Source organism: Cebus imitator, unplaced genomic scaffold, assembly GCF_001604975.1.
Source record: "Cebus imitator isolate Cc_AM_T3 unplaced genomic scaffold, Cebus_imitator-1.0 Scaffold417, whole genome shotgun sequence".
Taxonomy (NCBI): Eukaryota; Metazoa; Chordata; class Mammalia; order Primates; family Cebidae; genus Cebus; species Cebus imitator.
The window spans coordinates 704,278-731,293 of NW_016107732.1; the positions used below are offsets into that span (position 1 = coordinate 704,278).

Below are 27,016 nucleotides of genomic sequence, written 5' to 3' on the forward strand. Positions count from 1 at the left end.
TCCCCTTCTTGTGTCCATGTATTCACATTGTTTAATTCCCACATACGAGTGAGAACATGTGGTGTTTCGTTTTCTGTTCCTTTGTCAGTTTGCTGAGAATAATGGTTTCCAGCTTCACCCATGTCCCTGCAAAGGACATGAACTCATCCTTTTTGTTGGCTGCATAGTACTCCCTGGTGTATATGTGCCACATTTTTTTTTTTATCCAGTCTATCACTTATGGGCATTTGGGTTGTTTCCAAATCTTTGCTATTGTGAACAGTGCTGCAATAAACATGGGTGGGTGTGTGTCTTTATAATACAACGATTTATAATCCTTTGGATATATACCCAGTAATGGGATTGTTGGATCGAATGGTATTTCTATTTCTAGATCCTTGAGAATCGCCACACTGTCTTCCACAATGGTTGAACTAATTTATACTCCCACTAAGTATAAAAGCGTTCCTATTTCTCCATGTCCTCTCCAGCATCTGTTGTCTCCGATTTTTTAATGATCGCCATTCTAACTGGAGTGAAATGGTATCTCAATGTAGTTTTGATCTGCATTTCTCTAATGAGCAGTGATGATGAGCTTTTTTCCCATATGTTTGTTGGCCACATAAATGTCTTCTATTGAAAAACGTTTTCATATCCTTTGCCCACTTTTTAATAGGGTTGTTTTATTCTTATATTAGCCCTTTTTCAGATGGGTAGATTGCAAAAATTTTTTCCCATTCTGTTGGTTGCCATTTCACTCTAATGATAGTTTCTTTTGCTTTACAGATCTTAAGTTTAATTAGATTCCATTTGTCTATTTTGGCTTTTGTTGCCATTGCTTTTGATGTTTTAGTCATGAAGTCCTTGCCCATGCATATGTACTGAATGGTATTACCTATGTCTTCTAGGGTTTTTATGGTGTTAGGTCTTAGGTTTAAATCTTTAATCCATCTGGTGTTAATTTTTGTATAAGGTATAAGGAAGGGGTCCAGTTTCAGCTTTCTGCATATAGCTAGCCAGTTTTCCCAACACCATGTATTAAATAGGTAATCCTTTCCCCATTGGTTGTTTTTGTCAAGCTTGTCAAAGATGGTTGTAGATTTGTGGCATTGTATCTGAGACCTCTGTTCTATTCTACTGGTCTGTATCTCTGTTTGTTACCAGTACTAAGCTGTTTTCATTACTGTAGCCTTGTATTATAGTTTGAAGTCAGATAGTGTGATGCCTCCAGCTTTTTTTTGTTTGTTTTTTTGCTTAGGATGGTCTTGGCTATGCAGGCTCTTTTTTGGTTCCATATGAAGTTTAAGGTGGTTATTTCCAATTCTGTGAGGAAAGTCAATTGTAGCTTGATGGGGATAGCAGTGAATCTATAAATTACTTTGGGCAGTATGGCCATTTTCATGATACTCATTCTACCTAACCATGAGCATGGAATGTTTTTCCATGTTTGTGTCCTCTGTGTTTCCTTGAGCAGTGGTTTGTAGTTCTCCTTGAAGAGATCTTTCACATCCCTTGTTAGTTGTATTCTTAGGTATTTTATTATCTTTGTAGAAATTGTGAATGGGAATTCACTCATGATTTGCCTCTCTGTTTTTGGTGTATAGGAATGCTTGTGATGTTTGCACATTGATTTTGTATCCTCAGACTTTGCTGAAATTGCTTATCAACTTAAGGAGATTTTGGGCTGAGACAGCGTAGTCTTCTAAATGTACAATCATGTCGTCTGCAAATAGTGACAATTTGTCCTCCTCTTTTCCTAATTGAATACCCTTTATTTCTTTTTCATATCTGATTGCCCTGGCCAGAACTTCCAATACAATGTTGAATAGGAGTGGTGAGAGAGGGCATCATTGTCTGCTGCCAGTTTTCAAAGGAAATGCTTTCAGTTTTTGCCCATTCAGTATGATATTAGCTGTGGGTTTGTCATAAATAGCTCTTATTTTGAGATATGTTACATTGATACCTAGTTTATTGAGAGTTTTTAGCATAAAGGGCTGTTGAGCTTTGTGGAAGGCCTTCTCTTCATCTGTTGAGTTAATCGTGGTTTTTGTCTTTGGTTCTGCTTCTGTGATGGATTACATTTATAGATTTGTATATACTGAACCAGCCTTGCATCCCAGGGATGAAGCCGACTTGATCATGATGGATAAGCTTTTTGATGTGCTGCTGGATTCAGTTTGCCAGTATTTGAGCATTTTCACATCAATGTTCATCATGGATATTGGCCTGAAATTTTCTTTCTTAGTTGTGTCTCTGCCAGGTTTTGGTATCAGGATGATGTTGGTCTCATAAAATGAGTTAGGGAAGATTCCCTTTTTTTGTATTGTTTGGGATGGTTTCAGAAGGAATGGAACCAGCTCCTCTTTGTACGTCTGGTAGAATTCAGCTGTGAACCCATACGGTCCTGGACTGTTTTTGGTTGGTAGGCTATTAATTGCTGCCTCAACTTCAGACTTTGTTACTGGTCTATTCAGGGATTCAACTTCTTCTTGGTTTAGTCTTAGGAGGATATAAGTGTCCAGGAATTTATCCATTTCTTCTAGATTTACTGATTTATGTGCATAGAGGTGTTCATTGTAATCTCCAATGGTAGTTTGTATTTCTGTGGGATCAGTGGTGATATCCCCTTTATCTTTTTTTTTAAGAGATAGGGTTTCACCATCTTGGCCAGGCTGGTCTTGAACTCATGACCTCGTGATCCACCCATCTCGGCCTCCCAAAGTGCTGGGATTACAGGTGTGAGCCACTGTGCCCAGCCCCCTTTATCATTTTTTATTGCATCTATTGGATTCTTCTCTCTTCTTTTTTATTACTCTGGCTAGTGGACTATTTATTTTGTTGATCATTTCAAAAACCCAGCTTCTGGATTTATTGATTTGTTGAAGGTTATTTTGTGTCTCTATCTCCTTCTTTTCTGCTCTGATCTTAGTTATTTCTTGTCTTCTGCTAGCTTTTGAATTTGTTTGATCTTGCTCCTCTAGTTCTTTTAATCATGATGTTAGGGTGTCGGTGTTAAATCTTTCCTCGCTTCTCTTGTGGGCATTTAGTGCTATAAATTTCCCTCTAGACACTGCTTTAAATGTGTCCCAGAGATTTTGGTATGTTGTGTCTTTGTTCTCATTGGTTTCGAAAAATGTCTTTATTTCTGCCTTCATTTCATTACTTAATGCTTGTTAAATCTTCCTCCATCCCTTTATTTTGAGCCGAGGTGTGTCTTCGCATGTGAGATGGGTCTCCTGAATACCGCACACCAATGGGTCGTGACTTTTTATCCAGTTTGCCAGTCTGTATCTTTTGATTGGGACACTTAGCCCATTTACATTTAAGGTTAATATTGTTATGTGTGAATTTGATCCTGCCATTTTCATGCCAGCTGGTTGTTTTTCCCGTTAATTGATGTAATTTCTTCATAGTGTTGATGGTCTTTACAATTTTTGGTATGTGTGTGCAGTGGCTGGTACTGGTTGTTCATTCCATGTTTAATGCTTCCTTCAGGAGCTCTTGTAAGGCAGGCCTGATGGTGACAAAATCTCTTAGCAGTTGCTAGTCTGTAAAGGACTTTATTTCTCCTTCACTTATGAAGCTTAGTTTGGCTGAATATGAAATTCTGGGTTGAAAATTCTTTTCTTTAAGGATGTTAAATATTGCCCCCTACTCTCTTCTGTCGTGTAGGGTTTCTGCCGAGAGATCTGCTGTGAGTCTGATAGGCTTCCCTTTGTGGGTAACCCCACTTTTTTTCTGGCTGCTCTTAGCATTTTTTCCTTCATTTCAACCCTGGTGAATCTGACGATTATGTGCCTTGAGGTTGCTCTTCTCGAAGAATATCTTTGTGATGTTCTCTGTATTTCCTGAATTTGAATGTTGGCCTGCCTTGTTTGGTTGGGAAGTTCTCCTGGATAATATCCTGAAGAATGTTTTCCAACTTGGTTTCGTCTCCCCGTCACTTTCAGGTACACCAATCAAATGTAAATTTGGTCTTTTCACATAATCCCCTATTTCTTAGAGGCTTTGTTCATTTCTTTTCACTCTTTGTTCTCTAATCTTGCCTTCTTGCTTTATTTCATTGAGTTGATCTTCAATCTCTGATATCCTTTCTTCTGCTTGATCGATTTGGCTATTGAAACTTGTGTATGCTTCACAAAGTTCTTGTACTGTGTTTTTCATCTCCATCAAGTTGTTTGTGTCCTTCTCTACACTGGTTATTCTAGTTAGCATTTCATCTACCTTTTTTCAAGGTTGTTTACTTGCATTGGATTAGAACATGCTGCTTTAGCTCAGAGAAGTTTGTTATTACCCATCTTCTGAAGCCTGCTTCTGTCAATTCATCAAACTCATTCTCCATCCAGTTTTGTTCCCTTGCTAGTGTGGAGTTGTGATCCCTTGGAGGTGAAGAGGTGTTCTGGTTTTTGGTGGTTTCAGCCTTTTTGTGCCGGTTTCTTCCCATCTTTGTGGATTTATCTACCTTTGGTCTTTGAAGTTTGTGTATTTTGGATGGGGTCTCTGAGTGGATGCCCTTTCTGTTGATGTTGAAGCTATTTCTGTTAGTTTTCCTTCTAACAGGCCCCTCTGCTGCAGGTCTGCTGGATTTTGCTGGAGGTCCACTCCAGACCCTGATTGCCTGGGAGTCACCTGCGGAGGCTGCAGAACAGCAAAGATTGCTGCCTGTTCCTTCCTCTGGTAGCTTTATCCCAGAAGGATACCTGCCTTATGTCAGCCAGAGCTCTCCTGTATGAGGTATCTCCCAGCCAGGATACTCCAGGGTCAGGGAGCCAGTTGAGAAGGCAATCTGTCCCTTAGCAGAGCTCAAGTACAGTGCTGGGAGATCCCTTCAGAGCTGGCAGGCAGGGATGTTTTAAGTCTGCTGAAGCGGAACCCACACTGCCGCTTTTCCCAGGTGCTCTGTCCCAGGAAGATGGGGGCTTTATAAGTCCCTGATGGGCTATTACCTTTTTTCAGAGATACCCTGCCTAGCAAGAAGGAGTCTAGTTGATAGTCTGCCTGCAGAGGCCTTGCTGAGCTGTGTAAACTTCCTGGAGACTGTTTACACAGGCAAGGTTAAAATCGCCTACTGGAGCCTCAGCAATGGTGGACACCCCTGCCCCCACTGAGCTCAGATGTCCCAGGTCGAGCTGAAACTGCTGTGCTGGCTGTGAGAATTTCAATCCAGTGGATCTTAGCTTGCTGGTCTTCGTGGGAGTGGGACCCGCCGAGCCAGATCACTTGATGCCCTGGCTTCAGCCCTGTTTCAGGGGAATAAGCCATTTTGTCTCACTGGCATTCTAGGCACTACTGGGGTATGAAAAAAAAAATCTGCTGCAGCTAAAATGGCCACCCAGTTTTGTGCTAGAAACCCCAGGCACTGATATTATAGGCACCAGAGGGAATCTCCTGGTCTGCAGGTTGTGAAGGCTGTGGGAATAGCGCAGTCTCTGAGCCAGTGTCATGAAATGTCCCTAATGGCTTCCCTTGGCCAGGAGAGGGAGTTCTACGGCCCCTTGCACTTCCTGGGTGAGGCAACACCCCACCCTGCTTTGGCTTGCCCTCCTTTTGGCTACACCCACTGTCTAACCAGTCCCAATGAGATGAACCTGGTACCTCTGTTGGAAATGCAGAGATTACTTGCCTTATGGATTGCTCTTGCTGGGAACTACGGACTGGAGCTATTTGGCCATCTTGGCAGAAGTCCTCTTATTAAATTTTTATCTGCAGTGTTTTCGTTTTCCCTGCATATGTCTTGCAAGTCATATATCCAGTTATTTTCTCCATCCTATGCTATTGTAAATTTTAATTTTATTGACCACCCACCTTGGCCTCCAAATTGCTGGAATTACAGGTGTGAGCCACTGCATCTGGCCAAGTGTGCTGCTTCCATTTAAGAAATCTCACTAGAGGCCGGGCATGGTGGCTCATGCCTGTAATGCCAACACTTTGGGAGGCCAAGGCGGGCGGATCACAAGATCAAGAGATTAAGACCATCCTGGCCAACATGGTGAAACCCCATCTCTACTAAAAATACAAAAAAAAAAAAAAAAATTAGCCCAGTATGGTGGTGGTGCATGCCTGTAGTCCCAGCTACTTGGGAGGCTGAGGCAGGAGAATTGCTTGAAACCGGAAAACGGAAGTTGCAGTGATCCACGATTGGTCACTGCACTCCAGCCTGGCGATAGAGCTAGACTCCATCTCAAAAAAAAAAAAATTTTTCACTCGAAACCCTGATTGAAGGGCAGGTTTGTAACTGAGTATCCCAGCCTTGAGATGTATTTTAAAGTTTTTCTTTCCTTTCCTTCCTAATCTTGGAATGTAGCCTTGAAAGGTACTTTAAAACTCTCTGTTTCCCTTCATTTCCTGCCAGCTGCTGCTATGCACAGTGCCTGCTTATCTAATTATGTGCTTGCTTAGAAATTCCAGGGGCTAATTTTGAAACAAATAAGTCATAGAGACCCAGGTGTGAAGTTCTAGGGATTGCTTCAAGGCAATGGGTCTACAACCTGGCTACTGTTGAGATGATGCCAGCCTGCACTTCAGGGGGTAGGGGAATTGGGGAGGGATAACATTAGAAGAAACACCTAATGTAGATAACGGGGAGATAGATGCAGCAAACTACCATGGTATGTGTATACCTATGTAACAAACCTGCATGATCTGCACATGTACCCCAGAACTTAAAGTATAATAATTTTTTTAAAAATCCTAAGGATTAAGATGCTCTAAGAATCAATGCAAAACTAAAACTAATTTTAAAGCCAGTAGCATAATTTTGTGAGTTATGCCTGAGTATTCAAGAATCCTAAAAAGTCAAAAATATTAAAGTTGATAAGTATATCTTTCCAATTAAATACTTCCATAAACTTCAGAACCAAAGTTAGATACTAACAAAAGACTGAAGAAGATGCATACGATATCAGTAGTATCAAGGGACAAGCCCATATAATATACTTCAAAATCTTATTAACATCAATAAAGTACTCCACCAGGCCGGGCGCGGTGGCTCAAGCCTGTAATCCCAGCACTTTGGGAGGCTGAGGCGGGTGGATCACGAGGTCAAGAGATCGAGACCATCCTGGTCAACACAGTGAAACCCCGTCTCTACTAAAATTACAAAAAATTAGCTGGGCATGGTGGCGCGCGCCTGTAATCCCAGCTACTCAGGAGGCTGAGGCAGGAGAATTGCCTGAACCCAGGAGGCGGAGGTTGCGGTGAGCCGAGATCGCGCCATTGCACTCCAGCCTGGGTAAGAAGAGCGAAACTCCGTCTCAAAAAAAAAAAAGTTAGGATACAAATAAAGACAGGCCAACATATGAGCAGACCACTGACAGAAGAGGAAAAACAAAAGGCAATGATGAATTAATGTTCAAATATATTTTAATCTGAGAAATACCAGATATATATTCTATTGCATATCACTTTAAACTTCTAAAATAATTAAGAAAAACTGGAAAGCTGGGTAATTCTAAACATTGTCTGGGACACAGTGATACAGAAACACTTTTGTCCATCTTATGGGAGATGAAAGGGTAATCTATACCATAATTCCAGTTACATACTGAATTGCCATATGACCTATGAATACCGTCACCCTGTGAATTTCTGCAGTTCTTCAAAGGCCAGAGTGAACAATAACCACAGCAATTTCAAGATAAACAGGCTTCTACTGTGAGATGGCTTGTTTAAATAAACTATTAATTCCCTATACTCTTCTGATTACTCTTGTTCATATTCATTTTAGAATTTCTCTTCCAAATTACTTCTGGTGCTTTACTTCCTGCTTTCTTCATTTCCTTCACTGTTCTAGTTCTATTATGTTTTTATTCCATCAGCAATTTCTTAAATTTCTCTCTTCAACCTTAAGTGGTTTTTCTGAAATTATAAAATTTACTGTGAACATTTCAAACATTTCCACGTGTGCATGAAGTTAAAGTGAGTGTTCACTCTGACACTTCCTTCTGCTCCATCCCTTCCCTCCCTCTACACCCAAGAAGCAAATACCATATAACTGGATGAGGATCCTTCCAGACACATTTTTTTGTTTACAGACATTAAGAGTTCTAATTCAGCTGGGCGTGGTGGCTCATGCCTGTAATCCTAGCACTTTAGGAGGCTGAGGTGGGTGGATTGCCTGAGCTCTGGAGTTCAAGACCAGCCTGGGCAACATGGTGAAACCCTGTCTCTACTAAAATACAAAAAAATCAGCTGGGCATGGTGGCATGTGCCCGTAATTCCAGTTACTTGGGAGGCTGAGGCAGGAGAATTTCTTGAACCTAGGAGGTGGAGGTTGCAGTGAGCCAAGATTGCACCATTACACTCCAGCCTATGCGACAGAGTGAGACTCTGTCTCAAAAAAATTTTTTTTGAATTCATCTTTGCGTGACCGACTTGCTAAATTAATTCACCTTCCACATTTCCTCTGTGAGATTTACTAATTGAAGTACACCAAGAGGGAATGGTCATAACTAATCCCACCCCCACAATCATTTCCCACAGGTTAAGCACCATAAGAGCATGGTGCCTTTTATATAATTTGCTCATTAAATGTAACGAAGTTATAATAACAATTGTGAACATGAAAACATGTTTTAGCTTAATCATAAACTTAGCATTTGTGGAAAGCATACAGAATTAAGTTCAAAACTTTTACTGACTTAAAAATGGGTGCTAAAACAATTTTAGGTTAATATGTTGCAGCTGTTCTCATGTGTTTTTCCTATAATAGTAAGTTCCTTCCCTGCTGAAGGGCAGTACCCATAGCCTAGCCATCCATGTACCCTACTCTTCCAAGTATGACCACAACAGTGAGTGGCCATGGTGCTGAAGGATGGGTATCTCATGAGATTGCTGCCTGTCACAGAAGCAAGTTTACAGTAGATCGATGTACCAAACACTTAAGACTGTACGGAAAGAACTGAAAGCTAAGAAAAACCCTAGGGTGTCCTTTATCCCATGGAAAACATCACTCCTGCTTTGGGACAAACTGGGGCCCAGGTCCTCAGGCCTGGAAAGAACACTTTGATGATAGTCAATATGTTTCTAGAGGGATCTCTCCAACTCTCTTGAACCCAGGGCCTTAGGTACAAGTACAGCCACAGCTACAATACATGCAGCCTTCCAGAGAGAGGATGCAGGAGGGTGGGGGTCCTCAAGAGTCAACTCTCCTTTCCAAAAGAGAGGAAGCTGTACACTCTGTTCTGAAAAACAAAAACATAGAAATCTTAATTCACCAAGAATTGTATTTATAATATATAATATACACAAAAGCACCACAGTAAAAGGTACATGCCTACTATGAAAACATGAACTATATATGCAGTGCTTTAAAGGCTGTGAGGAAAGTGCAAAATGAGAAAATGATAATTTTCTCTTTTTCACACAATACATGTTTTAACCTAACACTGATTCTCTCATGTAGCTTGAAAACTGACTCTAAGAAAATCTCACAAAAGGAATTTCAAATTACCATATTCAGGTTGAGTGCAGTGGCTCACACCTGTAATCCCAGCATTTTGGGAGGCTGAGGCAGGTGGATGACCTGAGGTCAGGAGTTCTAGACCAGCCTGGGCAACAGGGCAAAACTCTGCCTCTACTAAAAATACAAAAAGTAGCTAGGCGTGGTGGTACATGCCTGTAATCCTAGCTTCTCGGGAGGCTGAGGCAGGAGAATCACTTGAAGTTGGGAAGCAGAGGTTGCAGTGAGCCAAGATCGCACTACTGCACTCCAGCCTGGGTGACAGAATGAGACTCCATCTCAAAACAAAACAAAACAAAACAAAACAAAATAAATTGCCATATTCAATGCTAGCACCAAGGGACATGGTGCTTAACTATGAAATGCACATAAACCTCCACGCATATATCCTGATTCATCTGTTAAAATGCTAGGCATTTTATTTCGTAGCAAAACTTCACACAAACATTTACAAGATCAGACAATAAGATTCCTCTCCATGTTGTTTTCTTGGGTTTACTGGGTTTACCATGGATTCATCTTAGCTCTGTGTTTTGTTTTGCTTATTTTAGCTCTAATTATTCCCTAGAAAAATGCTGAGGGGGACCTGAAAATACCCCTCTACATAGGATTAAAGAACCTGAGAAACACCAGAAAGAATTAGGACTCACCTGACAGGGCCAAGCAGATACAAAGTGACTATGTTGCCAGAGAAAACAAAGACAACAAATAGAATGGAATCAGGAAAATGTGAGAGTGCTGAGCATTTGAAACCATATTAGGCTGGGTGTGGTGGCTCACACCTACAATCCCAACACTTTCGGAGGCTGAGGCAGAATGATCACTTGAGTCTAGCAGTTTGAGAAAAGTCTGGGCAGCATAGCAAGACCCCATCTATATAAAAAATCTAAGGCCAGGTGCAGTGACTCACACCTGTAATCCCAGCACTTTGGGAGGCCAAGGCAGGCAGATCACTTCAGGCTAGGAGTTACAGACCAGCCTAGCCAACATGGTAAAACCTTGTCTCTACTAAAATAACAAAAATTAGCCAGGTGTAGTAGTGCATGTCTGTAGCCTAAGCTACTCAGAAACTCGAGACAAGAGGACCATTTGAGCCCAAGAATTCGAAGTTACAGAGAGCTATGATCATGCCACTGCACTCTAGCCTGGTTGACAGAGCAAGTCCCTGTCTCTTAATAATAATTGAGCTTATAAATAAAAAAGCCTTAAACAGTCTATGTGGTGCACATTTTAATGTGGCCATCCATACATGGGTTCTTCTCACCTGAGATACAAAGTAGAAGTGTCACATGAAGACATTCTCAGTATTCTAATTTCTTGTAAATTCAAGAATCTCATGACACAAGCCTTCATATTTCTCACAAAGAATTACTCTCCTCACAGATATCTTCCCAGAGATGTCTGGATCAGAGGCAGCGTCCAAGAAGTGTTTTAAGAGCTGCCCTCACGGTCCAGCTCTGACACAGGATAGCAATGAATGTATATGAAAAACAAGGGGTCAAAACCCCTTTGCCTCTCAAACATTCCCTTACCAAAAAAAAAAAAAGAAAAAGAAAACTGATCTTACAAGGAAGTCTGTAAGGATATAAAGCAAGAAGATACCTGTATTGAAGGTTTTCATAAGTTTATAGAATAAATCCCAAGGTGGGTCAAATTCCAGCATGGCTCTTTATAGGACAAGTAAGTGATGAACTAGTCACAGAAAGTTTTCTCACATCAGTGACAATTATGTAGTAACTTTTCATTATGAATTCTCAGTAAGATTTTTCCTCTGGCAAAGACTGTCCTTAATAGGTATATTTGCAATGTCTTTCTCCAGCATGAGTTATCTGATTTTGATGGAATGCCTTCCACATTTCTCTCTGGTACGGATCCTTCAGCAGTGAGTGAGAACTGAGTGGTGGCTGAAGAGATCCTTAACATTCACTGTATTCACAGGGCTTCTCTCCAAAGTAACTGCTCATGTGTTAGTTAAGAAAGAGCTGACCCAAAAAAAAAAAAAAAAAAAAAAAAATGAAGTTTCCTGACATTCTTTGCACTTGGAGGATTTCCTCCTCCATTTTGGGTCCCATTATGAATGATAAAATAGGAAGAGTCGGTGAAGGCCTTGCTATATTCATTGCAGTAGGGTTCTCTCATGTATGGACCCTTTGGTGCTGCAGAAGGTGTGACCTGCGTTTGAAGGCCTTCCCACACTGGATACACTTGTAGGGCATTTCCCCAGTGTGGATGACAGAGTGCTGAATGAGGTACGTGCTCCGGTGAAAGGCTTTCCCACACTGGGTGCATTCATAGGGCTTCTCCCCAGTGTGAATCCGCTGGTGCTGCATGAGTTCTGAGCTGCATCTGAAGGCCTTTCCACACTCCATGCAATCATAGGGCTTCTCTCCAGTGTGGATGATGTAGTGTTGAATTAGGTGAGCCCTATTGCTAAAAGCTTTCTCACATTCTTTGCACTCAAAGGGTTTTTCTCCAGTATGGGTCCTATTATGGCGAATAAAAGTAGACCGGTGGGTAAAGGCCTTTCGACACTGACTGCACTCATAGGGTTTCTCTCCAGTGTGGATTGGATGGTGCTGCATGAGGTATGACCTGCGTTTGAAGGCCTTCCCACATTCAAGGCACTTGTATGGTTTCTCCCCGGTGTGGATAAGGTAGTGCCGAATGAGAGTTGAACTCTGGCTAAAAGCTTTCCCACACGCATTGCATTCATAGGGTTTCATTCCAGTGTGAACCCTTTGATGTCGAACAAGATACCACTTCCTGTTAAAACCTTTCCCACACTGTTTGCATTTGTAGGGGTTTGTCCCTGCATGAATCAAGGTGTCTTTCCCTGGCTGCTGTGAGTCACATTCATGGAGAACATCTGCTGATAACCACTCTTGTAATGCCCTGGAGTGTAGACTATCATTTGTCTCCAAACCTTCACCTTCAAGGCTCACTTTCCCCAGATGGGTCTCCACGTGGGGGTCTGTCTTTGGTGTCACCCGACCTTTCTGCATTTCCAAAAGCCCTTCCTGATCCCTAGATCTCCCCAACCTTGAATCACTTGAACATTCCAGAGTCAGGCTTCCCTGGAGAAAGGCCCGCTCAGATAAGACTGGTAGGTAAGTGGTTGGCTCTCTGGTCTGAACTTGTGCTTTGTCACCTGAAGGGCATGGACAAACAAAGGAGGGGACTTTTAGTGATAAAATATAGAAAAAACAAAATAACCACTTCAGTAGGAAAATAAAGATGCAAATAGTGCCTGTGATACTTGCTGCATTTTTACACCTGTAACCCAAGTTTCCAAATACTTCTTATGGTCCTTGTATCTTTGACACTTAAAGGGAAAATCTGGAGGGCAGTCTGGACCAAGGGACAGAGAATTCACAGTGAGGATTCACAGTACAGACATTCCTCTTCACAGTTCAGAGTAAGGAAGAGATAATAAATTTTGATGACATTGTCTGAAGAGCATTTGCTTCAAGAGTTGAAGACTACATCCATCTGACAAGGGATTAACAACCAGAATATATAAGGTGCATAAACAATGCTATAGGAAAAAAAATCTAAGAATCTGATTTTAAAATGTGCAAAAGATATGAATAGACATTTCTCAAAAGAATACGTACAAATGGCAAACCAGTACATGAAAAAGTGCTCAACATAATTGATCATCAAAGAAATGCAAATCAAAACTACAATGAGATATCATCTCATCCCTGTTAAAATGGCTTTTATCCAAAAGACAGGCAATGGTGGCAAGGATGTGGAGAAAAGGGAACCCTTATATGCTATTGGTGGGAATTTAAATTAGTTAACTACCATAGAGAACAGTTTGGAAGTTCCTGAAAAAACTAAAAATAGAGCCACCATATGATCCGGCAAGCCCAATATAGATAGATACTCAAAAGAAAAAAATACCAGTATATCAAAGAGATATCTGCACTCACATGTTTATTGCAGTACTATGCACAATGGCCAAGATTTGGAAACAATTAAGCGTCCATTAACGAATGAATAAAGAAAATGTGGTGTATATACACAATGGGGTACTATTTGGCCATAAAAAAGGAGAGCCTATCATTTGCAACAACATGGATGGAACTAGAAATCATTATGTTAAGTGAAACAAGCTAGGCACAGAAAGACAAACATAGCATTTTCTCACTCATTTGTCGAGGCTAAAAATGAGAACAATTGAACTCATGGAGACAGGGAGTAGAAAGATGGTTACCTGAAACTGGGAAAAGCAGTAGAGAGGAAGTGAGGATGGTTAATGGGTACCAAAATAAGAATTAATAAGACCTAGTATTTGATAGCACAACAGGGTGGCTACAGTCAACAATAATTTACCGTATACTTTAACCAAGGATATAATTTGATTGTATGTAACACAAAGAAAGGATAAATGTTTGAAGTGACGGATACTTCCTTCACCTTGATGTGATTATTATGCATTGTATGCCTGTATGAAAATATGCACCCCATAAATGTGTACACCTATGTACCCACATAAGTTCAAAATTAAGGCCAGGCACGGTGGCTCACACCTCTAATCCCAGCACTTTGGGAGGCTGAGGCGGATGGATCACCTGAGGTCAGAAGTTTGAGACCAGACTGACCAACATGGAGAAACCCTGTCTCTACTAAAAATACAAAAATTAGCCAGGTGTTGTGGCGCATTCCTGTAATCCCAGCTACTTGGGAGGCTGAGGCAGGAGAATCGCTTGAACCCAAGAGGTGGAGGTTGCAGTAAGCCAAGATCGTGCCATTGCACTCCAGCCTAAGCAACAAGAGTGAAACTCTGTCTCACAAAAAAAAAAAAAAAAAGAACTGAAGCCCCTTGGTGCTATGAGAGTTTAGGCAAGTGGCACCTACCAAGACTGGAAGGAAAAAAAGATGATAGAAGGCTTTCTAGATGAGGTATCCCATAAGCTGAGTCCTAAAAGAGAAGCCAGAGTCATTGCCAGAGAGAGGAAGTGGGCAATGGGTTGAAAGTGAGGAAGTAAAAATGGGTACATTCACCCTTTGGGAACAAGATGCCTGGTGAAACCAACATAAAAGGGTGATTAGAGTTGGAGGAAGAGAATGAAGAACGCAGCACAAAAGGGATAGAAGGACACCCAGGAACAAATGGTACAAAAGGCCAAGCATGGTAAGATCTGACAAGTTTCTGCTGCGTTAGGAGGCACAGTGCATGATGGACAAGAGGGTACCAGAGACAGAAAGCCTCAGTTCAAATCCTGCCTCTGTCAAGTGGGTTGATATTGCAGGATGACTTTCTCTACCAGGTCTCAAATTCCTCAACTAAGAGACTAGGAGATTCAGTTTCTCAGGTTGTTATGAGGTTAAATGAGACATTATCCTCATTATTATTCTCATTGCTGCACTGGGCAATTAGGGTAATGGCAGTGACACAAACAAGAACAACTTCAGTGCTGTGATCTGAGGAAACTAGCAGCTGTGCTTCATAAAGTGGCCAATATCACATGCTTAGAAGATCTGAGTGGAGCAGCAGTCTCATACCTGGCTGGTGGGGATGGGATAGGAAATGGTATGGCTACTCTGGAAAGATATTTGGGGGTCTGACTTAAAGCTGAGCACAGATCTTTCTTGACTCCACCAGTTGTCTCCTGGGTGTATATGCAACAGAACTTAGTGTTTATATCCACTAAATGTTATGAAAAATAATATTCATAGCAGCATTTTTCATAATCTCCAAACAATGTAAACAATACAAATGTCAACCAATAGGAGAGTGAAGAAATAGATCCTGATGTTTTTACACAGTGTTATGGTACACAGCATACAGGATGAACTCAGCTCATGGACATAATGATGGTGAAAAGAAGCAGCACACAAAGAGAAAATGCCTTGGGGCTCCAATTATGCCCATTCACAACCAATTAAAAACTAATCCATAGGGAGAGAGTTTAAACAGTGGCCACCACTGCAGGAGGAGCTATTGACAAAGACGGGGTGATAGGAATTGCCAAGGTGCTGGAAATATTGTAAATCTTGACCTAGATGAAGAATTCTTCAATTTGTAGAAATGCAAAAATTAAAGCTGAGCTCTTCAGATTTGTACATATTATTGTACACATAAGATTTTTTTTTTTATTTGGGAAATTTTAAACAAACACTAAAGTCAAGTGTAAACATCTCTTCCAAACATGAGACAACTCCAAGAAGCTTGGTTTTATAAGTGGGATCAGCATAAGTTATACGATATTGTAGGTGAAAAAATGTTTTGTCTGTTTTCCCTAAGTGTAGGCAGTAGTACACTTTTTTGTTGTTTAAACTTATATTGACTTTCTGCTTTTGTATTGAGCACACTTTTTATGTTGAATATAGAGAAGTTGAAGGCACAGACAAAACAGATTTTGTTAAAAATCAAGTTCCCTGAGAACACAGCAGGTATGATGCAAGCACTGGTAAAGACACTGGCCATGGCTAGAGGTAAGATCTCCATAATGGACAAGAAAAGCCAGCTATGAGATTGCAGATGAATCTTTAAGAACATAAATAATCTGTTTTTAAAATGAAGTAAATTAAATACTGAGACATCAGCTGCTGGGGAAGCAGTGAAAATCTGAAACATATCTGAGTGGTTCCAAGAGCCGGTGCAGGGACAAGAGCTCCCCAGAAGCATGGGGCAGATGTCGGGAGATTTATTAGCAGCCTCTGGTATGGTGCAGGCAAAAGGTGAGAGCATGGACTAGGATGTTGGTGAAGGAGCCATTGAAAGCGGTGGAGGTGATGGACTCAGGAGATTCGGATCATTTAAAATAAGCAGGACTGTGGATGAATGGATGCTGGGTTTGATGAAGTTAGGAGGAATCCAGGAGCTCTGTGGCATTTCCAGCTTTCTGACCTGCTTAGATGGCAAGACATTCTCTGAACTGACTGTCTTTTTAGGCATCAGGAGCTAGAGGTGCCTCTGAGACACAAGTGGAAATGTGGTATTGAGGGAATGGGTAGGGAGGTATTTGGAATGCACAGGGTTGCAGATGGGGATGGCTGAGAAGCCTGAGAGGAGAGCCCATGACTCAGTGGTGATACCAATCCATGAGGCAGACAGCTCCAGCTATACTCAGCACAGATGTAGGGCAGAGAAGGCCAAATGTCACCTTGATGTTTTTCAGGGCAAGAAGAACAGGAAGATATGGGACAAAGGGCTGCTTCTATGTGTCTGATGGGTCAAACTGGAGGATGGATGAGTGGATAGAAAGAAGGTGGAAAAACAATGGGATTCATAGCATAATGCAGATAGTAATATCAGAGGGAAGAAAGTCCCCTTTCTCTGAGTCCAGAAAGAAATGTGTGATACTACTTTTTTTAAGGCCAGGCGCTGTTGCTCACGCCTGTAATCCCAGCACTTTGGGAGGCCGAGGCGGGCAGATCACCTGAGGTCGGAAGTTCAGGACCAGCCTGACCAACCTGGAGAAACCCCGTCTCTATTAAAAATACAAAAAGTGTAGCTGGAGTCATCTGCCTCATGGATTGGTATCACCACTGAATTGTGGGCTCTCCTCTCGTGCTTCTTAGCCAGCCCCATCTGCAACCCTGTGTGTTCCAAATACCTCCCTACCCATTCCCTCAATCCCACATTTCCACTTAAATGTCTCACTACTTTTATTTATTATAATTAAAACTATACATGGAAAATACCAACAGCTGACATTTGCCATCCTATGGACCAGGAACTGAACTAAGCAGTGTCATCCTCTAACAACTCAATGACACAGAAATTATATCACTCTGATTTTTTTGAGTAGAGGAGCCTGAGGTGATGTAAACCAAACTCACTAACTCTTCTCCTTGAGCACATAGCCAAATCACATTTGTCAGTCCTGAGCATACAGGTGTGGCCAAATGCCTAGTTCTTGTCAAAACTATGTGGTTGTAAAGTATGTGTACAACTGGGTATGACTTCTCCCCTTCTTGTTCACCTTCTACCAGCTGGATTGAGCCAGAACAACCATAAAGATTCCTGTTTACAGTGGAAGGTACCTGTGTCAATGAATAACTGTGGCTCAGTGCTCACCTGATGAGGTACACTATACCCCAATGTGAGTCAGAAACAACCAGTCCCCGGAGAGGCCACAATGAGCAGTTTCACACAGAAATTCAGAGGCAGTGGTGTCCTCACACTCTGAAGACTGCCGTGACTACCGGACCAGCTGGGGGCTGCTTACCTACACAGGTAGGATGTGAACGGCCTCTCTTCACTGTCCACAGCTCCTGCCCATGCTCTAGCAGGTGGACCAACTCTGGTTTGGGAACCCAATACCCTGTTGATAGCAAAAGAAATAGAACAGGGGTAATTTAATGAGAAAATGAAATCTCTCCATCCTCCCTAGGACTTTATGACAGGGGCCAGAACATAAATGAAGCTGCTCCCAAAGTAAGCAAAATGCTGATGTGAGACCTGAAAATCAAGGGCATTGTTCTGAGTGAACTGTGTTCCCCGCAAAAGTCATATGTTGAAGCCCTAACACCCAATGTGGCTGTATATGCAGGCAGGATCTTTAACAGGTGATTAAGATTAAAGGAGTTCATAAGAGTGGAGCCTTAATAAGAACAGGAAGAGACGGAGAGAGATCTCTCCTCCATGGGAGAACACAGCAAGGCAGCCATCTGCAAGCCAGGAAGAGAGGTCTCAATAGGAATCAAACTTGCCAGCACCTTGATCTTGGACTTCCCAGCCTCCAGAAGTGTAAGAAAATAACCTCTGGTTGTTTAAACAACCCAATCCATGACATTTTATTATGGCAGCCAAGTAGATCAAGACAGGCACAAATCCCATTATTGGGCTACAACTGCCTTAGAGGGTAGTGTTGTCTACACAACACCCACTGCCCATGACCTCCATCTACAGAAGCCAACATTGTTAAGGCACGCACGACTTTGACAGCCATAGGACACTGCAAAGGTGAGCCCCTTCCTCCAGAAAGCATTTCCTTTCTTTTTTGTTTTTCATTTTGTTTTGTTTTTGAGACAGAATCTCACTCTGTTGCCCAGGCTGGAGTGCAGTGCTTGGCTCACTGCAACCTCTGCCTCCCAGGTTCAAGGGAATATCGTGCCTCAGCCACCCAAGTAGCAGGGATTACAGGCATGTAAAACCACACCCAACTAACTTTTGTATTTTTAGTAGAGACTGGGTTTCACCATGTTGGTCAGGCTGCTCTCGAGCACCTGGCCTCAAGTGATCCTCCTGCCTCAGCCTCCCAAAGTGCTGGGATTATAGGTGTGAGCCACTGCACCCAGCCCCAGAATGCATTTTCTGACAAATGTAAATCATTGCTTCTCAAACACCTCATGCTTCAGAACCACCTGGGGATGCCTGATTCCAACCTCACACCAAATGAAACAAAATTTCTTTGTGTGAGACCTGGGCATCAGTACTTCTAAAATGTACAGAAGATTTTGGTGCCCAGATGGGGTTCAAAACCACTGGCTGAGCCTGGGCATGTTGACTCTTGCTGTAATCATAGCACTTTAGGAGGCCTAGGCAGGAGGATCACTTGAGGCTGAGAGTTTGAGAACAGCCTGGCCAACATGGTGAAACCCTGTCTCTGCCAAAAATACAAAAAAATTAGCCAGGCGTGGTGGTGTGCAACTGTGGTCTTAGCTACTCAAAGGGCGGAGGTGGAAGGATTGCTTGAGCCTAGGAGGCAGAGGTTGCAGTGAGCTGAGATCATGCCACTGCACTCCAGCCTGAGTGACAGAACAAGACTCTGTCTCAAAAAAATTTAAAAAGGAAAAGAAAAACCAGCAGTTGAAATAAATTGGCTAAGAGTCTTCATTAGGCAAGTGACCAAAGCTGGATTCTCATTGTGAAAAGCAGCATTTATTCCAGGGTGGAAGGATGGATTGATTATGGGGGCCTGCTGCCCCAGTCAAGGCTGCAGCACCCAGCATCCCTGTGAGGAGCAAGCCTGAGGACACAATACAGAAGCCTGAACCAAGGAGGAGGAACAAGGAACTCTGACATCTTTGATGGCATCATGGGCTTCAGCAGAGTACAACCCTGGAGCCAACCACACCTCAGGATTCTCATTTGGTGAGTTAGTGAATCTCCCTCCAGGTGAAGCCAGTTTGATCTGGTTTTCCATTATATGCAGCCAAATGCTTTCCACTAGATGTGGTGAGTAAAAGACAGGAGGATTCTGTATAGAAGACCAATGACTGATGTACAAGGACCTACAGAAATACCAACTGGCAGATTCTGATCCATAGCTCAGGATTCCTTCAGACATGTCTCAATAAGGTCCACCAGTGTGTGCTACATGCCTGGCTTTGAGCTCTGGGACAGTGCTGTGGGAAAGGTGAATCAGATGATACTTTGGCTCTGCCAATAGCTGAGCTCCCTGTCACTTTTCACACACTGGTTCCTCCACCTGGAACATCCTTCCTTTCCTTTACTTCCTTCTATCCAGCTAACTCCTACTCAGCTTTCAGGTCTTAGCTCCACCATCCCTTCCTAAGATGCCCTCTTTGGAGCACCTACATAAGGTTATGACTCCCTGGTTATTTATTCCTAGTTTGCCCTCATTTTTCTTTCTAGAACTCATTTCAGTTGTCATCTGTGGATTGATGTCTGCCTTCCCAACTGAACTCAGAGTGTGCCATCATGTCTAATAACTTCTTTATCCTGATCCACTTTTTCTTAAATCTTGTATTCTAAAACGGAACCCTGTTTTGCTCTGGTAAATGAGAAAGTCAGTTTCACTTCCTACACATAGAAGTCTGCAATCACAACACAACAAAATAAAAAAAATGCCACTAAGTCCCAGCAAGCCCGTGTCGCTTTCTCAGGGCTGAACTGGAGGCTGTCTCCTCTCTTGAAAAAAGGAAGGAACTGCACTGGTGGGTGAAAGGAAAATGAAAGACTCAGTGGTGATCTGAGACTTTTTTTTTTTTATGACAATTAGCATGCTGGACAGAGAAAGTAAAAGGAATGACTTTATCAGGGTATCAACCCATGCCGTTTGAGGACATTCCTGTGCACCCTCTAAAAACACCTCCTAGATCAATAGAGCATGGATGTCCAGCATCAGAAAACAACTAATGATCATGCAGTCACACAGATGCCTTTTTATGAAGACTGTATTGCTTAGGGAGATATCCAAGGGACACTGAGGACAAATGTCTTCTGGGGGGCTGCCTGACTTGCCCCCTTCTCTGAGAATAGCCCATCACCCATGGCCCCTGCTAACAGGGCTGTGGCCACAGCTGACCCCACCAGGATGGCCAGTCAGCTTCCTTTCTTGTGGAATCTGGAATAAGGACCTCAGAATGGGCTGAGCACTGGTGTGAGGGCTTCTGTTAAAAGGACATTTCCTACCCCAGCAATCCCTGATGCAAACAAAGGGAGACCAGTCAGGAAGAGGTGGGACCAGAAAACTGCAGGGTCTGTGAAGGGAAAGGTAGACAGTTCCAGTGACCTTTTTGCCTGACCAGTAATCAAGAAGAAGGTTAGCGTCCTCTTCAAGGATGAGAGGCAAGCCATTACCTAATGAAACCAGGAGCCCACAGGTCTCCAGCATCACCTCTTGGTACAGGGTCCTCTGGGCCAGGTCCAGCTGTCTCCACTCCTCCTGGGTAAAGGTCACAGCCACATCCTTGAAGGTCACCAACATCTGGAAAGTCAAACAGAAGTACTGCTGTTGGCCTTGTGTTGTCAGATAGGTTCAGAACTTGTCAATCAGTCTTTAGTCAAGGTGCAGAGAGATCCAGGCCTGAATCAACAAGATCTCTTTAGGGCTGACTTCTGTGTAGGACTCAGAGTGGAGGCAGATACCACCTTTTGATATAATATTTTAGTGCCTGAGAGGAGAAAAGCCTTTCACGGGGAAGCCGGTGAAGATGACACAAACAATGGCAATCCCACGAGGACTGCAGGAAGCAGATAGTAAGTACCCTGGCATATTAAAAGAATGGAGGAAAATGACCCATACTAATTACGCCCATGATAACAGCAACAGCAGCAGCTGAGTCCTCTGGTCCTCTACTGTGTACTTTCCAGGCTAAGGCTTCATTAGCAGTGGTAAAGAAAATAAAGGCATGATTTAAATCAGGCCTCCTGAATCACATTTGCCAGCTATGTGACCATGGCAAGGTCACATGATCTCCCTAAAGCTCAATTTCCAAATCAACACAATAATTATTCCCATCTCAGCAGGCAGTTCTAAGAACTAAACAGAAAATGTTCACTTAGACAACCAGTGGAGTGCCTAGCACATTGTAAGTGCTTCATGTGTTTGGCAGCTTTATTAATCTGACAGGCCCAGAGGTAAATGTCGTTATCATTTCCATTTCACAATGAGCAACCAAGGACTCAGGGAGCTTTAGAAGTCATGCACAACCTCACATTTAAGAACCAAAAGCAGCATTTGAGCACTAGTAAAAAACACCTCACCAAGCTGCCAGAGAGCAAGCAGGTGGGAGTGAGGGATGCTTTAGCTAGAGCTAGCACTGCCAGGATGGATGTGGAGGGATAGCCCTGCAGAGACCTGAGAACAGTGTCCCAAAGGGAAGTGCAAGGGCAAAGGCTGAAAACTGGGAAAGAGCTTGGCAAGCTCAAGACTCCCTGGATGAATACATGAGCAAGAGGAGAATGGAATAGGGGGAAGAAGATGTGGTCAAAAGGGCAGACCAAGCAGAGCCTTGCAGACCATGCTGGAGAGAGGGGGTGGATTTATTGGATATGTGATGGGAGCCCCTGAAAGAGAGGCCTATTCAATCATCAGCCATTTACTGAGTACAATAAATGTACTTAAGCCTGGCTGTTTTGGGTCTTGGGAGAGGGGAGCAACAGGCAATCACATTCCAGGGTTGGAAAACCATCCTGAACAGGCAACTAAATAAATGAGTAAAGCACTATCAGATGACCTTAAAGATTCAGATGACAGGAAAACAGAGCAAGGAGACAAAAGAGATTCTGGTCAACTTTAAACGATGCAAGAGACCAGGGCTCTTTACACAGCAGGCACCACAGAGACTCAGAAATAAGGCGAGGGAGGGAGAGATGTCAGATGAGAAATTAACAACTATGACAGGAACTGACTTATCAGGGCTATCATGAAGGTAATCAGGGTGACTACTAGAGATTAACCCTGGGCCTCATGTGTTACATCCAAAGGGATACTGCATTCTGCATGCCATCACCACTGAACATTTTAATGGACTGGTTTTTCACCTGTAACTAAACGTCTTACACGGGAAAATATACTGTTAGTTGCAACCCAGCCTCACTTGCCCTAAACTAAGAGACAAATTCTTCAGCCGGCCTTTTCTCCCCAGGCATAGCAACAACTGCAAAAACGCTCCTCCCACCTCTTTCAGCCGCTGCCCTTCGTTTTTTAGAGACAGGGGGCCAGAGGATCAGAGTCCTGCTGGGGTTGAGTCTCTCAACCTAGCACAGGTCCAGGAAGCATCTCCGGAAACAACATCCTGAGCAACGCCTCCAGACCGGGCTGTACACTGGGACGAACATACATCATCCAGAGAGTCGTTCAAGTTCCCTCAACCCAGGGCGAAAAAAGTAAATATATCTACTTTCCGCGCGCAGAAATGAAGCACGAGGACAGTAACGGGACTTGTTCAAGGTCGCAGGCCCAAAAGGACACCGCTGGAAGCCACAAGAAGGACCGCGGTCGCTCCACTCACCTGTGAGGGGGTCCGGGGCCCTAAAAGCCCTATTTCACACCCTCCACCCCAACACCGCACCCCATTAACGGGGACGCTCCCCACGCCACCCAGGGCCTGGATTCCGGACCCAGGCCCGCGCGATTCCCTTCTAGGCCTCCAAGACTTCGCAGACAGTGGTAGGGACTGCACCGCGTCCTCCCGCTCCCTGGGCCTGGGACGCTGAGGCCGAGTGGCAAGGGGAAAGCCGGCCCGGTCTGCTCACCTGCGCTGCCTCCTTCCCCTCCGCCATCGACCGATGGGACGATGGGGCCGCGTGGGACGGCTTCCACCATCAGGTCCTACATCGGTGCGGAGGTGAGCCCCCGTCTCCTCACCATCCTTGCCAGCACAGTTCTAGGGATGCGGACCAACGCGCCCCACTACACGCCTCCACACCGAGGCCGGAAGTCCCGCCCCTGTGTCGCGGTCACCTGCCGCGCCTTTTCCTGTGCCGACGTTGATTCGGCGCACGCGCGGCCCCAATGCCTTCTGGAAAATGTAGTCTTGTCCCGCGACGGGCCAGAATTGGCTCTTTTTTTTATTGCACACCATGATTCTGTATATCTCAGATGGTCTTAGGGGAGCAAGTGTACACACTGGAGTGTACATTTTTAAAACTTCCTATTATTCGGATGCCTCAACGTTCCTACAAGCAGGCTGTGAGCACTCGCCCAGATGCACAGGTGCACGAGTTTGATAAAGGGGGCCCTGCCACGAGGTCCCCTGTTTGCCTCCTCTGAGTGACCCAGTCACATTCCCATGTACCAGTAAAATCTTACGCCTGGTTATTGCGTCCTCCTCCACCCTGACCCCAATACAGGCACCATCCCTGGGACTGCAGTCGATCTAGATCCCGGCTTCCTGCGTGGAGCCACTCCCGGGACTGGTTCACGGGGTTCCCTCTGCGGGACGCCTGCCACTCTGCGAGGACCGGTGTTCCTAGGGCTCAGGAACGGGCCGTGAGACCCCACCCGCTTCCCGAGTCCAGCTTCTTGACACCATAGCGAGAAAGAATTCAGGAAGGAGTCAAAATGAAGCCAAAGGCAAGAAGCTTTTATTGGGGAAAGAAAGTACACATTTTTGAGAAGAGTGTGCTTTTCCCAAGAGAAGAGAGAAGTGCGGACATAACGCGGGAGAGTGGGTCTGGCCTGATGGTGTTTGGGTTTCTAATTTTATGGGCTCTTCTGATTAGAAGGTGGAATAATCATGAGGTTTTCTAGGAAAAGGTGGAAATTTCTCAGAATTGGGGTGCCAGCCATTTTTATACTAAATGTGGGCATGCTTGAATCTGCCTGGCACTGGTGAGTGTGTGATTTAATGTAGTAATGAGTGTATAATTAGGTCTAGGGTAGGAAATGGGTCAAATCTAGCGTCATGGAGTAGCCTAGCCTCTGTCCTGTTTGTTAAGGTCTCTTCAGCCCAGTCTTCTCGTTGGTGTAGCTAATTTATGAGCTTGATGTTTCCCCCCTTCTCCTGTGACCACGCAGCATTCCTATTTTGTGGGTGTTTCTTTAATTAGAGAGTGGAATAATTATTAGGTGTTCGGGAAAAGGAGGGAAATTCAGGGACCCACCTGGTTATCGCCCCCTTTCTCTCTTGTTTGGGTTTGCCCAGAAGAGTCACGGACATGTCATCCTGACTGGGATTTTGGCCATTCTGTCTCTCATTTTGGATATTCTGTTACCCTATGGTTTCTTTGCCTAGTTCTTGTTTTTAGTTGTAGTTTGAGTTTTTCCATCCTCCTGCAACCACCCAGTGCTATTCCTGTATCACTGTGAGTATAAACATCCTTTAATCTTATAGGCTTCTTGAAGTATAATTCCCAAGGCCATGTTGCAGTGGTTCTTAAAGAACCAATAAGGCAAAGGGAAACAAACATGTTACAAATTTTGTTAACAGGAGTAAACCTTATTCAATTGTTAAAGGCTGTAGCTAGCTCAACAGAAGTTTCCTTAACTCTGTAAAAAACGAGGATCAGCAATGTTCCAAGCAAAAGTCAAAATGATTATTTCTGTTTTTCTGTTAGCTCAGTCTATTCTGTTAACTCTTGTTCTGCTTGATATTTTTAAACATTTTAGCTTTTCATGAGTCCTGTATATTTTTCTGTTATCAGAAAGCTGCATTTGGGAATACTGTTAAAGTCCTATAGCTAATTATGAACCATATTTGAAGAGACAACAATTGTATGTAAATGACAAAATGTCCAGAGTGGTTAGCCAAAAATATGATTGACAGAAGAATTTTGTTATCTCTGTGGTTTGCAATAACTTAACACAACAACCTTAATTGTGATTGATAGCAAATACTTAGACAATAGAATTTTCAAAATCCCATGCAATTTTGGAACATATATGAATAATATTTACTGAAATATAACCTGAAGAAGATTAGACATCATTTTGGCAATCCCATGCATCTACACATGTCAAATAATCCTGTTTACCTCTCTTCTGTATGCCCCAGGGCCTTCTGTAGCATCCAAAACCTAGGTGTCAGGAAAGACAATAGATTTGTGGAAACCTGTTAAACATGTTAACAGGTTTAAAATATTTGATGTTATGTAATAGAATTCCAGATTACTTATAAGTTGTTTATTTTGCCAAAATGATGACTCAAAAATCTGAAAAAGCAAAAACCTTTCATTAGCCTTTACTATGACATGAAAATCATGTTCAAGAGGGAGAAAGCCAGATTTCACCCTTGCATTAGTCAACTCTTAATGTTAACACCAATTTTTAATGGAACCTTATCAACAAATCTATCCAATCTTAATCAGTTTGACAATGAGGTAAGATTTTTGCAAACCTTTTATAACCCTTTACAAATTTTGCCAAAGAGTAGATTAGTGCATTAAGCATTCTTTGTGGCTGGGTATGGTGGCTTACGCCTGTAATCGCAGCACTTTTGGAGCCTGAGGTGGGCGGATCACAAGGTCAAGAGATCGAGACCATCCTGGCCAATATGATGAAACCCTGTCTCTAAATACAAAAATAAGCTGGGCGTGGTGGTGCACGCCTGTAGTCCCAGCTACTCAGGAGGCTGAGGCAGGAGAATTGCTTGAACCCAGAAGGTGGGGGTTGCAGTGGGCCAGGATCACCCCACTGCACTCCAACCTGGAAACAGAGTGAGACTCCATCAAAAAGAAAATAAAGAGTTATTTTTTCTGCCGGGCGTGGTGGCTCAAGCCTGTAATCCCAGAACTTTGGGAGGCCGAGGCGGGTGGATCATGAGGTCAAGAGATCAAGACCATCCTGGTCAACATGGTGAAACCCCGTCTCTACTAAAAATGCAGAAAATTAGCTGGGCATGGTGGCACGTGCCTGTAATCCCAGCTACTCAGGAGGCTGAGGCAGGAGAATTGCCTGAACCCAGGAGACGGAGGTTGTGGTGAGCCGAGATGGCGCCATTGCACTCCAGCCTGGGTAACAAGAGCAAAACTCCATCTCAAAAAAAAAAAAAAAGAGTTATTTTTATTTCAATGCTCAATTTACGGGAAACCATATAATAACCTTTTTGAATTTAGTCAATATGTTCACAGAGTTTCCTTTGCAAGATTAATTCTTACAATTTTCTCCCAATTTCCTTAGACCTTCAGCTATATTTTACCTACTTTAAGACAATCTATCCCTAGGCAAAATGTACATTTCCATGCCTTCTTATAATTTTTTTATGAAAAACACATTTTACTGTTGTTACACACCTTGCATGTAATTATTTCAGTAGTTTGAATTACATATCATAATGGTAACTCTTAGCAATTTTTTTTTCAGACAGAATTGCGCTGTCACCCAGGCTGGAGTGCAGTGGCATGATCTCAGCTCACTGCAACCTCCACCTCCTGGGTTCAAGCAATTCTCCTGCCTCAGCCTTCTGAGTTGCTGGGACTACAGGCACATG

General features: G+C 43.2%; 1 protein-coding gene across 4 annotated transcripts; it reads right to left on the bottom strand.

Annotated features, from left to right (window-relative positions):
* Positions 1-8,964: 8,964 nt before the first annotated feature.
* Positions 8,965-23,551, bottom strand: ZNF550 (zinc finger protein 550). Of its 4 annotated transcripts, none has more exons than XR_005197036.1 (5): positions 23,343-23,551; positions 20,943-21,069; positions 17,623-17,718; positions 11,042-12,587; positions 8,965-9,161 (listed from the first exon to the last, which is right to left on the bottom strand). XR_005197036.1 is itself a non-coding variant. In XM_017509509.2 (4 exons), exons 1-4 carry the CDS (start codon positions 23,367-23,369, stop codon positions 11,575-11,577), a joined length of 1,263 nt encoding a protein of 420 aa, XP_017364998.1. In that variant the 5' UTR covers positions 23,370-23,551; the 3' UTR covers positions 9,673-11,574. The 4 variants fall into 4 exon arrangements, 1 of the variants encoding a protein (XP_017364998.1); XR_005197037.1 differs by lacking the exon at positions 23,343-23,551 and adding an exon at positions 21,234-21,468; XR_005197038.1 differs by lacking the exon at positions 23,343-23,551 and adding an exon at positions 21,350-21,462.
* Positions 23,552-27,016: the final 3,465 nt, after the last annotated feature.